Below are 17132 nucleotides of genomic sequence, written 5' to 3' on the forward strand. Positions count from 1 at the left end.
CCATGTCTTCAATCAGCTTGTGATAATTAACGCCACGCTCCATTGGCCAAACAAATATCTTTGTCAAGGTGATCATTGAAGTACAAGTTCTTCTCCTGCTCTCATCGACAAGATAACAAGCGGTCTTTAATTACCTGATATTTGGTTAAGTACCAGCATTACAAATATTTATCCGTACTGTTGGCAGCTCTGGCTACCTCTTGTTCACCACCCTTAACTTTCATCCCAACAAGTACATAAAATATTTCACACTGTTGGTGGGCAGTAGCAGTGGCCTCACACTTTAATAAAGTGAATGAACTTCTGGGATTGCAGAAGTGATAGATTAGGTGTGTCTTCCCTACTGGTGGAGGCAGCTACCTCTGTGAGGTGACTTATCTGAAGTTTTACTTAATTGCCTTGCTTTAAGTCTAACATTCTCTAAAATGACCCCTCGCCACAATGAGCCAAGTAGTTTTAATTAAACAAATTAATATTGTGCTTATCTGGTTAGATCACAGCTCTCGTTTATCACAGTAACAGTTAAGGATGCCGGTGATGATCACGTTATCTGGAACTTGGCCTGAGTTTCACCACACACAGGGAAGGAGCACCAGATGCTATCTGGTTACTGTATATGGAACTGTAGAGATACGGAAGATTGCAAACAGGCCTATTAGATAGAGCAGACATGTACACTTAGTCACATTGTAATCTGATGAAATTCATAATGTAGCATCTCATAATATAGCTACCTCATGGTTTCTAGCCCAAGGCATCAAAGTAGAATAGTAGGGGTAAATTGAAAGAACATATTAAGAAATGAAGATTTTTCTTTTTTTTTGAAAAAGGGAAGTACAACAAACCGAAAAAAAAAATGTTTACAAGCTATTCTGAAAGTCATTGACACTGGGCAGCTTGTTTATGGTTGTAATATAATAATATTTTAGAGTGTGCCAAGGGTTCCTGTGCAGTGCAGCTTGACCAAATTTAATGGGAGAAGTGTCAGAGAAGCCATTATAACAGCAGGGGCACACACGGCCCTATTACATATGGCTGCTGGCTGCTAATGTGTATTAGCAGGAGACAGAGGAAGCAAGGTGAAGATAAGTGATTTTGCAGTAGCTGGATAAGTAGGACAAAGGAGGGAGGGAGAGTGTTAGGGAGAGAAAGGATGTCAGGAATGGTCACTTACCAACACCAGAGTGAAACCAATTTTTGAGTTAACATACTTGCTGTGTAGAGGTGCAAATAAGTGCACGATTAAACCTCAGTGCCACCTTATTTGAGAGTCCATTGTAAAACCTTAAGGCCAAAAGTCTGTGCTTTCAGTAGTAAGGAAGTGTTCTCAAGACAGACATTTACATCTATTCTCCTTGTTCAATACAACACGAGAGAAAAAAAAAAGCAATCCAGATCATATAAATCAAAACCAGAATACTGGATTATCTGAAAAAACAATCAACTAAAGAAATATGACAGCAAGTGTTTTCTGATTGTTAATAATTTAGAGGGGGATTTGAAGGCTGCTCTTGACAAGAATATGTGAGTTTGTTGTGTTTGTGTTTGTCAGCAGCAAAACAGTGTTGTTGCTTTACTTTTTTTTTTTTTTGACTGGAAGGGGCACCTTGTCCAGCCCTGGAATCCCAAATGTACTGAAAAATGTAGAGCTGTGTGCTTTACTGCCGACAACATTAGCTCTTGTTCTTTATTTAAGTGCTTGTCAAACTATCTGTGGTAGTTCACTTACACAACTACTCTTTTCAAGGGCTAACTGTCCAAGTTTGGCCACTAGACACCAGTGGTGTAAAAGTGCCCTGGTATTAAAGGAGTAAGGAGACTCCTCAGCTTGGTCTTTGACAGTCCCCTTGAACTCCGTAGGCCCCATGATAAAGAGGCTTGATGAATGGGCAATCTCTGTCTGCCAGCTGCTGGTCCAGCCAGGTGGGCTGGGAAGCTGCCATGCTGAATGACCCACTACATGCAAACAAACACACACACACACACACACACACACACACACACACACACACACACACACACACACACACACACACACACACACACACACACACACACACACACACACACACACACACACACACACACAAACATCAGCATAAATGTGAGATTATGCTGATGTTACATGGAAATGCACAATAAGAAATGCAGTATCTTGATATTTTTGTCAGTTTCTATACATCACACAGCCCAGGGACTACTGGTTTTTGTAAATATTCTATTGTTTGATGTTTAGACGATGTTTTTGCTCGGATCTAGACCTGAAATGACAAACAAAGAAACTTGAAAAAATTGGCTTCATGTTGCGTCTGTCATTCTGTGAAAAAGAGAAAGGTGCAATTATCTTTTTTGCTTTCTGTTATTTTGAAATTGTCATGCTTTTTTCCCCCAATAATATGTCTTTTTCTTCTTTAAAAATACATTTTAAGTGAATTAGACATTTAACTCTTCCATAGACAGTTAGAGTAGGCTATGCTATCAACCACATTTATTTGTTTGTGTGTTAGATATCTAAAACTGTTGGCGATAAGACAGTAATGATCTTTCACGTAGGAGTGGACTCTGGGTTGAGCAAGAGTTGAATGTCTTATGACATGGATCCAGTTACAGATGTTGATTTTATATATATATATATATATATATATATATATATATATATATATATATATATATATATATATATATATATATATATATATATATATATAAATGTTATTTACTCATTGCAACTGGATTATGATTCATATGCTGGAGATTATAACATATATCCAGAGGGTGGCTAAATGATGGTACTGCCACCAGCTGAGAAGATTTAGAACCGTTTAAAGGGTGAGAAGTTGAGTCTAATTTGAAAATTACAGAAAACCATATTTTTATAGATAACTCATACACAGGTGTTGACAAACACACAATTCTAAATGTTCGGAGTACAATTTCTGTAGTCATGGAATTAACTAATATTATAGACGGATGTGAAGAATGATTAAATTAGGACGCATTACTGTGAGGGACAAGTGTAACAACACTATTCTTATGTGGTACTTGTTCTTAATAGACCTCTTAGTGTGAGACACAAGTGAAGAGTAGCTGGATATAATGTGCATTATGCCATGTACTGTGTCTAAGCATTGACAGGTAATGTTATAAGCAATTGGAAATGCGTTAATTGTCATTCTGTATAGTATAGAGTAGAGATGCACAGTTGGGGTTCTTTAATACATGCACTGTGAAAGCTGCCAATTTATTCCTTAATGAACCAAGCGCATCCAAAACTACCTCCAAACTGCCAACTGCAGAGCATACATCACACGAGCACAGCTGTTGGGACTGACTGAGGCACATCTAAGTACTGCGGTGCTGTCCGAGGTGCTGATCCTGCTGCTGATCTGTTCTCTCTTTTTTCTCTTTTCTACCCACCCACATTTCTGGGAAGACCTGGGGTAAATGTTCATTATTGATGGATCACAGAACGGCAACTAATTCTACTTTAAATAGAGCAATCATCTACACTACTAGAAGCCTTCTCTCTCTCTCTCTCTCTCTCTCTCTCTCTCTCTCTCTCTCTCTCTCTCTCTCTCTCTCTCTCTTTCTCTCTCTCTCTCTCTTTCTCTCTCTCTCTCTCTCTCCTCTCTCTCTCTCTCTCTCTCTCTCTCTCTCTCTCTCTCTCTCACAGAAATCATTCTGATTAAATAACTTACTTATAATACCGCTCATCACCGGGGGTGCCCCAGCAGTAATATTTTCTTGCTAGTTGACCTTAACCTGCCCCACCTGCACCTGCAGATCATGAGCATGGAGTCAGGGCAGAGTGAAACAAAAGGTTTGCTCACAGTGGTCAACTAAAGGCGGGTGTGTGACTGTCCAACCGACTACAACCAATTGTTCTTGACATATGAAACCACACACACTGGTGGGTCTTTAAATGACATAAAACCATAATAAATAAGGCTGAAGTACAGCATTAAGCATTTATGACTACTGAATACTTTTGATATCACATTTTCAGCATAAATCCATAGTTCCTACGGTGGTATAAATTCTATCCGGGCATGCCAGGATGCCTGGATAGAATTTATGAGGATAACTTGTGAAGAAATATAAGAGAACAACCATTTGCTGTGTCATGGTAATTGTTTGATTATCAACAAAGCTTGTGAAGATAATCTGATAAACCAACATATTAACTTGTGGAAATGAGCCTTGTTCTTTCACGATAAAGAATTAAATACCTTGAGTTAACGCTGATAAAAAATGTCCATACTTATTGATATTTACTTGTGTCTGTTTCAAACACACTCCAACAGGGTCATTTGCTTGACCTATGAGGCTGTTGGTTGCAGCTTCCTTGTGAAATGTTCATAGAAACACCTCAATAAATATAATAAGTAATAGTTGTGTTGTCTAACACAACTATTACTTCTAAACGTCATGTTAATGCAAAAGCTAAGATTTTACTGCCACAATTAATGAGTGACTACTCTTATTACTGTTATTAACATGTTCTACATGTTATTGTAAATAGAATGTTGCGCTTCAGGGTGCTGTTGTGACAAATCCCTCCTGTGTTTGAAATTCAAGTGTTTGTGCAGATCCGTTGTATTTACTTGATAAGGCGTTCAGTTTGCAGAGCTTAAAGAGAACCACTTCATTCAACCTCTGTTTAAAATACTCCCACACTTATATGATCAAGGGTTAGGATTTATAGTTGTAGCTTATTCTCCAGAGGAACCACTCTTTAACCCAGAGGTCTTCAATAAGTCAACCTTCCTCGCCTGTTGTGGTCTGAACACTTAAATACCTACAAATATTGGCTTGTGCTTTAGGCCAGTCCTAAACATTATGTTTAGTTAACATGCTTATTAAATAAGGTGTAACATATTAACAATTTAATGTATTGACATTTTGGGTTTGGAATAACTAAACTGATAAATTGTGTCTGTTTTTGGAAATGTCTATCTTCCAGAATACTAATAAAATTTAAAACCTTAATAAGATATTTTAATAGTAAAAAATTTTGATACATCTTAAATATCTTGCTTACTAACTTAATTACTCACTACGGGCAAAACTACAGAATAAATAAAGACACCATGCAGCAAAAAAACTTATTTTTCCGTGGATATGGTGAATAATTTCTTTTCAGTCCATAAAAACATAACAATCTCAAAGTAGAATATATAGTCTCTTTTAGGGACACTCTAAATGATATATTTGCTTTCAGATAAGTATGTTCCACCTGTAGAGCACTGCTATTGCAAGCGTTTTATTATAAAATGTGTATTGCTTTAAGTACAGCTTCACATAGCAGTAGAAGTAGAGGTGCAGTGACAATGTCTATGCCGACAATGTGCCTGAACACATTTTAAAATCAGTGCCATTGGCACATAGACGGTAAAAAAAATTACATTAGCTTTACATAACACCTTCCTTGCCTGACTAGTTAAAGCACTTTACAAAACAAGCCAACATTCAAAAAATGTTTACACAGTGATGGCGAGGCTACCATGCAAGGCACTACCTGCCCAGAAACACAGTCACTCAAACAAAGGAACAGCCACTGGGAGTGGTTTGGGATTCAGTATTTTTGCTCAAGCACCAGGAAGATTGTGGGGGTTGAGGATTGGACCATCGACCTCTCAATAAGTAGAAGACTGATTTCCCTCCCAAGAGACCTAGTTCAGTTATTATACTCTTTTACAGCCTTTATATTGAAGTATATGAGAGATTTGATTTGCGTGTTTCAACATAGTTCAAGGTGGAGGTGGGACTGCATCAGGGATCAGCTCTGAGCCCCTTCTAATTTGCTATGGTGATGGACAGGCTGACAGACGAGGTTAGACAGGAATCTCCATGGACTATGATGTTTGCAGATGACATTGTGGTCTGTAGTGAGAGCAGGGAACAGGTGGAGAGGTGAAGCTAGAGAGGTGGAAGTTTGTCCTGGAAAGGAGAGGAATGAAGGTTAGCTGCAGTAAGACAGAGTACATGTGTGTGAATGAGAGGGACCCAAGTGGAAGAGTGAGGTTACAGGGAGAAGAGATCAAGAAGGTGGAGGATTCTATATACTTAGGGTCAACAGTCCAGAGCAATGGAGAGTGTGGAAAAGAGGTGAAGAAGCGTGTACAGGCAGGATGGAACGGGTGGAGGAAAGTGTCAGGTGTGATGTGTGAGAGAAGAGTTTCAGCTAAATGAAAGGAAAGGTGTACAAAACTGTGGTGAGACCAGCGATGTTGTTTGGCCTAGAGACAGTGTCACTGAGGAAAAGACAGGAGACAGAGCTGGAGGTAGCAGAGATGAAGATGCTGAGGTTCTCTCTGGGAGTGACCAGGAAGGATAGGATCAGGAATGAGTACATCAGAGGGACAGCACATGTTAGAGGTTTTGGAGATAAAGTCAGAGAGGCCAGACTGAGATGGTTTGGACATGTCCAGAGGAGAGATAGTGAATATATTGGTAGAAGGATGCTGAGTTTTGAACTGCCAGGCAGGAGGCCTAGAGGAAGACCAAAGAGGAGGTTTATGGATGTAGTGAAAGAGGACATGAAGGTAGTTGGTGTGAGAGAAGAGGATGCAGAGGACAGGGTTAGATGGAGGCAATCGATTCGCTGTGGCGAACCCTGAAGGGAAAAGCCGAAAGGAGTAGAAGAAGAAGATACTGAAGTATATGAGAGAAACAAGAAACCCGTTGTCTGCTCCATAGATGTTCAGATGTGACTAACTTGTGGATTTTAGTCAGATCACAGGACGGTCTACACATTAATGATTCTAATTCTGATTAATGGCTTTCAGTTATAGAAAGGTACCTTCCAGGTGTTTGTGCCCACGTCAGTGGAAAATTCCAGGTATGGAATAAACCTGAATAAACTGGACAACATTGTCCACTAAATGACGGTTCCATCTTCCTCTCCTCCTCTTTAATTATCTTCCTTGATTATAATTACACGTGTAAAGGTCCAGAGAATCATTCTAGAGTTGTATTGTCTGCTAACTGACGTTGGATGGGAAAAGAAAGAGACAGTGTGGGGACTGATGTGGCTGTTAATGAAAGCTACTGTCTGCTGTTTCAAAATCACAAGCATTCATTATAACAACTCAAAATCTGCATAAATTACTTAATTTAATTAGAAGTGTGACTGTATGCATCTTTGGCTGCACTATAAAAATGACACAATGCTGTAGTATGATATGAGTTCTAGTAAAGCATGGTAAATGCTGCTAAGTTGTCCTTTAGAAGAGAGTAATTGTCCTTAAAATCCATCATTTTACTACCTATAAACAGTAAGGACACACAAGGCTTTCATTAGTAATAGTGATGACAGAGAACAGTAAGTGACCTGAGGGTCCTTAAGCAGTCTTGTAATTCCCCATTAATGAAGCTGATGAATAAATGATTTGAGGCGCTGTGCATGAGGAGTCTGATCCCCTGTCAGCATGTCTCCTCGGGGTTAGTAGGAAACTCAGGAGAGTCCTCTTCCCCTTCCTCCTCTTTTATCCTTTAATCCCGATATTTTTGCAGCAATCCCCTCACCTCCATTTGTCTTTCTCACCTACAACCGTCTCCCTGCCCCTTACACCTCTGCCTCCACTCTCCACCCCCTCCCCTCTCTTCTGTGATCCTAATCTCCTCTAAAAAATCTTTCCTTAGACTGTTGGAGTTGGCAGATACTGAAGGCCACCATCAGACTGTAACTGACTCATTCCCTCATAAACAACTGGTGGGTGCTGGCATGCTGGCGGCCCTCCAGTTCCAGACATGCTCATTGTGACAGGTCATTTTTTTTATGATGTTGATTGTTATTTTTCCAGTTATTGTTTTTCCTTCTTGTGACTTCAGATGGAGGGTAAAAGTGTAACTCTCTGAGATCAGGCAATCTTACTCTCTGGGACAGAAAACAAAGATGACAGTAATAAAAAGGAGGACCAATTGCTTTTTCATTTCATTTCCAGTGGGAAATCAGGCTGAGGGAAGAATAAAAGAACTATAATAATAAAGTTTAAGAAAAAGGCCTATGGCTTTCCATTCCCTAAGCTTACCACAAGTAGTAGCCACCATGGACAGCATGGTTGCTCAGGGTCATCTACATTATTGGAGACAAAGCAAGACAAAGTAAAGTAAGCAGCAAATCAGACAAGGAAAACCAGAGATTTTGTTCAGGGTATTTAGAAATGCCTTGTGTCAAGAAATACAGTGGACGAATACAACACTGTCTACTCAGCACAATACTTTTTCTTCATTCACTCAATTAAGAAGATGAAAACCAACCTATTCCCATTTTCTTTTTTCATCCAGGCAACAAGAAAAAGAAGCTAATGAAAAGATGACAGAAGTGGGAAATATCCTGCAGGACTTTACTGGAAAACCAAAATTTAGGTATTGTACACAACAACTAGGGTCTGAAAACTGTTCTAAAGCTGACACTAGTGGTTAATGGAATTCTACTTAACCAAAGAATTTTTAACAGTGCATCATTCTATGCCGTGGCATCGTTATATTGCTCATTATAGTGGCACATAGTGCTGCTATCTCTGCATGAACATCCAAGTTAATGGGCCACAATAAAGACACCGCTGTCTTCATTTTATGGCTCAGTTTTCTAATGGCCTACTTGGCGTTCTTGCTTGTTCTCTCACAGGAGCAATCTAGGCCTCTTTAAGACCACTGATATTCTCAGCACACTGTTTCCTCCTGGCCGGTGCTTTCTTCCATCCATTTGTCCACTCTTCCTTATTCCTGTTCCACACCTTCCGTTCCTGACAGCTCTAGGCAGCATGCAGTAGCCCAGGGCTTTTTCCTGTGCCTTTAGTTTCATTAGCAGGCCCCAGATGCTTAGCTGCTTACAAAATTATGAAGGGCCAAAGCCAACCACCTCCAGATGGGGCCAATCTATATTCAGATGAGCAGATTCCTCACATTCACAGCAATCCCACACGGATGTCCAAATGTCGTCTGCAAACATACTGACGAATACAAACACAAGCGGGTATGAATAGTTGCACATAGTTGAACAGAGACCAGCACATACCGCACACCAGTGCACCAGCTATGGACCAATTACCACTCCAACAGCACAAATGCTACATCTAGTCTGACGTTAATGATTGTAGTCAATCCATAGCTATGTATTACCTTTACTGTCTGTTGATTTCTCTGATCACAAACAATCGAATGTCGATTTGAGCAATGTAATGGCATAGGATAACACCACCACCTGGGAGAGGGGGAAATGTAATGGGAGTAGGAGCAGCATCAGCACGTCGAGCAGTCAGCAGACAGCTCCCGGCTAAGGGCATTGAGGATCCATGATAAAAAACAAAGCAAAACAACAGGCACAGATACCAGCAATACTGAAACATCTGTTAAACTGAACCCTGCACCACACCAATGAAGCGCACACTTACACACGCACATGTGTGTTTGTAGGTGTGCGCTTCCCCTCTAAAACAGAATGTAGATATTAGCCATCCTACAGAGTACCCTAATATGCCCTGTACAGCATGGCTTTGTGGATCCACTGAGATAGCCGTAATCCTTTGGTTGGAGTCAGAGGGTCAGCTTGTCATTCTGCTGAGCACACTTGATAAACTCCAAACAGCATACAGTAAGCATCACAACCTAATACCCCTCACGGTGTTTTGCACAGCATGGATAAATGGAATGTAAATCCAGCATGGGGTAAGGATGCTATGTTTGTAAAAATACTTTGGGAAGTGCCATTGAAGAAACAGACAGGACTCACGGTGACATTACATTGTGCATTGTTCATGAGATCAGGTAGGCTGAACAAAGAGGGCGACAGCAAAGTCTTATGCCTACGACGCTTAAAGCAGCCACTGACTTACAGTACAGTAATCAAGGGACTGCTGGCAGCAGAAAAACTGCAACGCCTCACCTAGTTCATTATAGGATGACACAACCAATTTGTACCTCTGCCTGCTGCAATCTACCAAATCTCCCCTGACAAAAGCATTTAGATTAGAGCGCTTTCAGGGAGGGCTGCCCTGACATGCATACGCAGCCTGTAAAAGGGGAAATGAAGTGCCTTTTTAATTCTCCTCCAGACAAACATTAAACTGTCCAGGTAAGTCATTTGTGAGTTGAATGGAGACCCAGACTCGAGTTGCCTCCGTCAAAATACCCCTCACTCTGTCTTCCTTTCTCTATGCAAGTAATGGTGCACCAACACCTGCTAGCAAGACAATGTACATTCTCACACACACTTCTTCATGTAGAAGATTATCAATCTATTTGTAACGATTTGACCCGTAACTTTTTCCAAACAATTCTCTTTCACTTCTTTTGGCGGCATGTTAATGACTGTGTACCAGGAACTTGCACGTGCGATTGGTTGTTCTGATTGACACTTCTTCCTCACTCTCATTCAATTTCTCCAACTCCCCCCTCAAGTTTGTTCAAGCCAGGAGACTAAAGTCCCAGATGGTAAAGAAAAGTAGAAATGGGTAGAGGTTTCATTTCATCTAATAAACCAGAGCTTTGTGATTACTTTCCTCTTTTAAGTTCTTAAAGACTGAAGTGAGGTGGAAAAAGAAAGTAATTGTCCTGAAAGATGAACACTCCTGATTTTGACTCAAGTTACCAAATGATTTGAGTTACAGTACATCAGGATTTCTCTTTTTCTTCTTCAAGGTGTTCACACAGATTGAGATACAGTCGTATATGGATCTGAATGAATACATTCAGTGGTGTGTGTAAGTATGTGCGCGTAGACTCTCACTTTCTTCTGTGCTTTCTTGTTATTAAAAAAAATCGTGACCATCTCCCTTATCACACAGACAATGTTGACGGAGAGCGCACATCATATATAACATTTTTTTAATCTCAGAATCTTATATGAAACCCACAGACTGTCTGCGAGATGATTGTTATGATTCTGTTCAAAATGGGCTTGGGAGTACAGAACATGGTCTCTGTTTAAATGAAACACATACGCAATCATACATGCGCCATGGAGACTGCAAGCACACAATATATCATATAATAAGAATTATATTACAGTAAAACATTACGGTATTGTGAATGTGGATTGGCAGTTAAGACGCTGTGGTCTCTTGAGGTTGACATGGAATGTGTCTGACAATCCATTTCTTCCCTTTAGCCTTGAGACCTAACCTTGAAATGTGACCACAGGGAGATGGGCAAAGACACTTTAGTGCTAAATATCAATGTGAATTGGTTGGGGGGAAAAAACCTAGATAGGGAATTTATCCATTACACTACAATGTGTTTCAGTACTACACAAGCATCTTAGATATAGTATCATGTATCTGTTGTAGCAAGTACATTATTTGAATTTCTCTTGAGAATACACAAATGTGTACGGCAATATGCAGAGATGTCTGTGTGGGTTCGAATCTGCAGGTGTGATGGTAGCAACACAGGCTAAAATGGGGATTGCCTGACATTTTTATGAATCTAGTCTGTTTTGGAAATAAATCGTTAGTCTGAGTTTTATTGCTCAAATTGCATGAGCCAGTTTTTGTCCTGTGTGCCCTTAATTAACAAGCATTCAATTCCCCTAATAATTAGCACAAGCTATTAGCTATTTTACATCACTCTTCATTTGTCGACAATTAAACGGTCTATTATTAAAAGGCATGCCACATGGTTAATTGAACAAAATGGCTCAGCAGCAGCGGAAGCAAAGAAAGCTGAGCATATAGACTCACTGAACATAGAGAGAAGCTGGAAAGGCCTGCTGTGCTTCTTCAAAACTTCTGTCAATTTGTTTTCAGGTTGCTATCCTACCCAGTACTCTCTGTCCACAAGAGAGAGAGAGAACACCTTCATCACTGCTACCACACACTTCCTGCAGCTTGTAACGTTTTCTGGTTTAGAGTTCAGAGGTTCAAGAGTTCAGGCATTTACAATTAATGAGAGATAACACCTAACATATAGACAAGAAAGAAAAAAACATCCATATATGAAAAAAACTGCAAGGAAGTAAAATTTAAAGAAGTAAAATAAATAAAAATAAAAGGTTTGAAACAAAAGATGAAATTTCCTCCATACTACTATACTGCTGTGAGCATATGCTTTAGAGAAGATAACCAACCTTCAGAAAAAGAAAAAAGGTCTAAAACATCTCTATTTTAAAGTGCATCAATAATAAGACTGACTCATTTGTTTGAAAAATTACTGAGGATAGAACATATTTAGACATGAAAATATTGATTGATACGATTTGCACAAAATTCCAAATGTCTGCAAATTCCAATGCAGACAAAAGCTATGACAATGGACACAATGATGATAATATAATTTAATCGTTGTGGGACAAAAACTGCAACATAACACACTGTATATTTTACATGTAGAGTTAACATTAAGAGAAAATACTGTTAGAAAAACAGGGAGCAAAGCACAGATATCCTTCCTGTTCCCAAACTGTGCCTCACCTTTCATCACCCGTCGCCCTCTGCCAGAGCTTAACAAGTGGCAGGGGAAGCAGGCAGGCCAGAGCTGTGTTGATTGACAGAACAATTACTGGTAACACGCACCCCAGTGGGGAAACAGCCAATTCCAAATAGTAATTCACAATGGTGTTTCATCACTTACTGTAGGTAGAGTGGGGATTTTGGTTAAAACATAAAAAATAAAATAATAAATCACCACTGCTTGAGAAGTAACTAAAAATATTTGTTTCTACCCCTATAAAAAGTGAGGGACTAGCTTTTACCCTAGATCAAGGTCATCTGGTTCAAACTATAAAAACAACATTTGGCATCCAGTTTCCTCCAACTCCGACTGTTCATCTGTTAGCTCAGTAAGAGGTGTACTTGTAGCTATTTTTATCCACACACCTACTGACTGATGACGAAGTTGAAAGTTAATTAAAAGGAACAATACCTATCAGAACATTTGCAATATGTTATGCATCACAGACCGAATGGGCTACAGATTACGTCAAAGACATATGTTTTAGATTGGAACAGCACAGCAAGGCGGTTCCGGGTTCGAGTCCCACTCTGTTTGGAATGTGCATGTTCTCCCCATGTCTGCGTGGGTTCTCTCCGGGTTCTCCGGCTTCCTCCCACCCCCAAAAAGCATGCGCTTCATGTTGATTGGCTGGTCCCAAATAGACCGTGGGAGTGAGTGTGTGTGTGTGTGCATGTTTGTCTGTGTCTCTATGTGGCTCTGCGGTCCATTGGCATCGTGCCCGGACTTTCCCCTGCCTCATGCCCTCAGTCACCTGTGATAGGCTCCGGCTCCCCGTGGCCCATGACAGTGGATAAAGCAGTAGAGAAAATAAATGAAGAGGATACAACAATGTCAAAATTGCATGTAAATTGCACAGGAAACATATTTCCCTTTATTACTGATATACACTAAAAATCTATATGTCAATGAGTATGTTCCTTTAAAATCATCTAATTGATTATAGCCTTCATGCTAAAAAGCAACAAAGGTGAATTGCAATGTACAGTATTTTGATGACAGATATGTATGTTGGCTGCAAAGATCCATTCCTATAATCAGAAGTTAATCAATAAACCTAAACTATTTCAATATTCATCATATTCCAGATTCAAAAATTTGAGAACTGGACTTGCAAATTGATTATCTTTAGGTTTAGTTAGGACAAAGCAAAACATCCAAAGAGCTCCATCAGTTTTTTGAACTTATGACTAATTAATTAATCTCTGCATTAAGAGGTAAGTATGTCTGATATGTATTGGTGAAAAGTATTCTCTGATTTTATTCTGTGACTTCCTCTCCTCCACTGACTCTGGAGGAAGCATCTGTTGGTTGATGCAGTCGGTCTCAGGCAGCCATCCTGGCCATTACCCCGTCGCATGGCACTCCAGTCTCTAACAGATGTATCCCACCGCGCTCTGACTTTGTAATTAGCTTCTAAGAAAATAAGGATGCTGAGCAATTCTTTGCTCTAGCAGTCTTAACTTTCAGCATGTGGAAGGAAGGAAGAGTGTTTCGTACATTGTGTCACCAAGGGAGCTGTTGTCAAGACAGACAAGTGGAAGAAGTTACATATTTAGTCTCATTCTTTGTCTCATAAACACTCCTTTTGTCACTCATTGGCACTTTTCACTTCACCAAATTTAACCCATTTTATCAATCACAAGAGTTAGTTTTGTTTAAAAGATTGTAATATGCTTTGGAGTGATTGTGAGTAAAAATTATGATGTAATTATTTGAGAATGAAACAGGTTTTGGTTTGTGCAAAAAAAAAACTACACAAACAAAGCTGAAGGATCTTGATTGGACGAGTCAAAAAAAGTTATTCACAACAGATACACAACTACAAAGGATATACAATACATAATATGTTCATGTTGTATGCCTCCTCTACTGTTATAAAATGTGTGTGTATTTGATAGATAGATGATAGATAATCTGTACAGAAGAGAATAAAATGTTAATCTCTCAAAGACTTCAAGGCAATGTTTACTTAGACAGTCATTACATGTAAAAAATGCATTGCACTGTTAGCAGACGTAATCCCAGGGTTCTGTTATCTCTGAGTTAAAGTGGTCACCGAGAGACAGAGGAAAGGAAAAAGTGCGGAGGAAGGAATAGAGGACAGAGCCTTCCACCTGTAGCAATGAAAGTTCTCTAGAACTGTAATCTGACAGTTGTCTCTCAGTGAGACGCTCAGCTTTGCTGAGGCCAGCCAAGCCCTGCAGCCTTCAGCACCAAATGATGCTGGGGCCCCAGGACATCAGGCACCTGCACAGGGAGATAAAGGTTTCAACTCCTAGGCTAATACTGCCGATTATTTTGATAAATACAGACGTGGGGTGATGGTGGGTGGAGAAGCAATCTCTCTCTCCCTCCGCCTCTCTTCCTCTCAGTAGTTTTCTCCTCCATGTTCACCTGTCTCAGTCATTTCTCTGTTTTATACTTTGTGTTTGGTTTTTTTCGGGCTGCCTCTTTCTGTCTGTTTCTACAGCTCCCCTCTCTCTCATTTTCTCTCTCTCTCTCTGTACCTTCTTTATCCTGTCCTGAGTGAGTTAGGATCAGACAGGCAAAGCTCTCCACGCTCTGCCATTTTATTTATTCCATATCTGTAACTGTCAAGAAGAAGATTGCTACTTTAGAAGCTGTCGATGCTTTCTTGTGCTCATGGAAAGTCAAATAGAGGAGATTGTGTTAAAAGCATCTTGACCACTTTGTGTGGACACAAACAATGTCAACTGCCCCAGACAGTTGAAAATTGCTCAACACGTGCGTGAGATATGATGCCCCTTAGATGCACAGGGCTGAAAAGAGAGGTTCTAACAGCATTAGCCAGGGTAATTGGAGTTAGACACCACAACATCACTTCCATCGTTGTCATTTAAATATCTACTCAAGAGAGCTTACAGAAAAGTAAACATAGGCAAGACTGCATGATTAACAAATGTCTAAAGTTTTGACATGACAAGGCTTTTACTCAGGTTATTAGGATAAATAGTTTAATTAGCTCCCTGTTTTTATAACCTGGAAAATTAACAAAGCTGAAATGACAGCTTAATTAACAACTCACCAAATTCATAATATGAATAACGGAAAGTCGTAAGTTTTATTTTGGAAATGTGTTAATATGTATTAACTGAAATGTGTTATTTCACATCCGGAGAAATAACTATTTTATTACAAATATAAGTGGATGAAACAATATTAGAAGCTGACAGAGTTAAAATCTCTTTTCTTCCTCAAACAGCAGAGAAACTCAGAGAAGGCAGATGAAACGTCACAACAGCACCAAAGGAGAAAAAACTAGGAAGCCAAGCTGATGTTGCACGTTGTGCCGTCAGCCGAAGTTCATCTTTCCTATCAGTGTGTCTTTCCTTTAGCCAGTCGCCCCAGCGCTGTGGTATCACTGGAGTGGGTGCTTGGCTCGGAGATGCAGACAGCCCAGGGTGGCAGATGCCGGGCTTTTTTTGTGGATGCCCTCCATCAACTGATGACAGATGTCAGGGCTCCTCTTGGATGGCAACACTTCATCAAGCTACCCTGTTCTCCCTCCTCGCCCCACTGCATTCACCAGCCTGCTTGGCAGATGCAGTGCCCAACCCCACTGCACCAGTCCTATTCCTTCTTGCCACGCCTATTCATTCATACACAGACACAGACACACACACACACACACACACACATGCTCTGCCACGATCTTTGCATCCCTCAGTCAAGCATTATTACATCAGACAGCCGTCATACTGGCCACCAATGGATCACATGCTAATGCACACAAAAATCTAAATGTGGAAATAAAGTATTGGTCTTAACGTGTGTGTGTGTGTGTGTGTGTGTGTGTGTGTGTGTGTGTGTGTGTGTGTGTGTGTGTGTGTGTGTGTGTGTGTGTGTGTGTGTGTGTGTGTGTGTGTGTGTTTGTGCATGTGTGTGTGTGTGTTTGATGTCTATTAGACAGAGACATTTTTCCAAATTGCATAAATATTGCACACATTGCTAGGACCATAGGAATTTCTACAGATAAGATGCAGATGTAAAGAACAAAACATTTACACTATCGTTACTCTACTGTTAACTTACCATTTTGGCCTGCTGGTGGACTTAACTACTGGAGACATGCCATCTCTATACAGGCTCTTGGTCTTGGAGAAGTTGACCACATTGAAAATGACTCTCTGAAAAACATTGCAAACACAGAAGTCTTGTTAAATCCATGAAAAGCTAAAATCGATTATTATAATGGTAATCTGAGAAGATAAGTAGCAATACAATAATAATGCTGGTCGGGAAGACTGCTGTGAGTTAGTATGCATGTTATTGTGACAATGAAAACATTTCTGTCTCCCAGAATGATACCCAGAATACAATAAATTCAAATAATACTGCACATAAACTACGGTTAATTATAAAAACTTGAACAAAACTGTTCATTGACAACCTTTTTCCTATAACTGAGATGAGACAGTCAAGAGATGGCAATGATGTCATTAAACACGATTTAATAAATACTATAAATATAAACAGTGCTCTGTGATGAAACTACAATGCCTCCAGAGTGTCCCCCGTCTCTCGCTCTTATTCAGCTGGGATAGACTCCAGCAACACCAGCGACCCGCAAAATGGACCAAGTATCTACAGACAGACATGGAGGCCTGTAGTGATGCTGACCGATAAATTGGTTCTCTGTCTAGGGTATGAGGACC

At 40.0% G+C, this 17132-nt stretch overlaps 1 protein-coding gene across 1 annotated transcript in view; it reads right to left on the bottom strand.

Moving 5' to 3' along the window:
• Window positions 1-17132, bottom strand: part of agbl4 (AGBL carboxypeptidase 4) — a 285402-nt gene that overhangs the window by 164061 nt on the left and 104209 nt on the right. The window contains exon 4 of the mRNA XM_068318744.1: window positions 16510-16604. Coding sequence (XP_068174845.1) covers window positions 16510-16604 — 95 coding nt within the window. The remainder of the gene's footprint in view (window positions 1-16509; window positions 16605-17132) is intronic.

Source organism: Antennarius striatus, chromosome 7, assembly GCF_040054535.1.
Source record: "Antennarius striatus isolate MH-2024 chromosome 7, ASM4005453v1, whole genome shotgun sequence".
Classification (NCBI taxonomy): Eukaryota; Metazoa; Chordata; class Actinopteri; order Lophiiformes; family Antennariidae; genus Antennarius; species Antennarius striatus.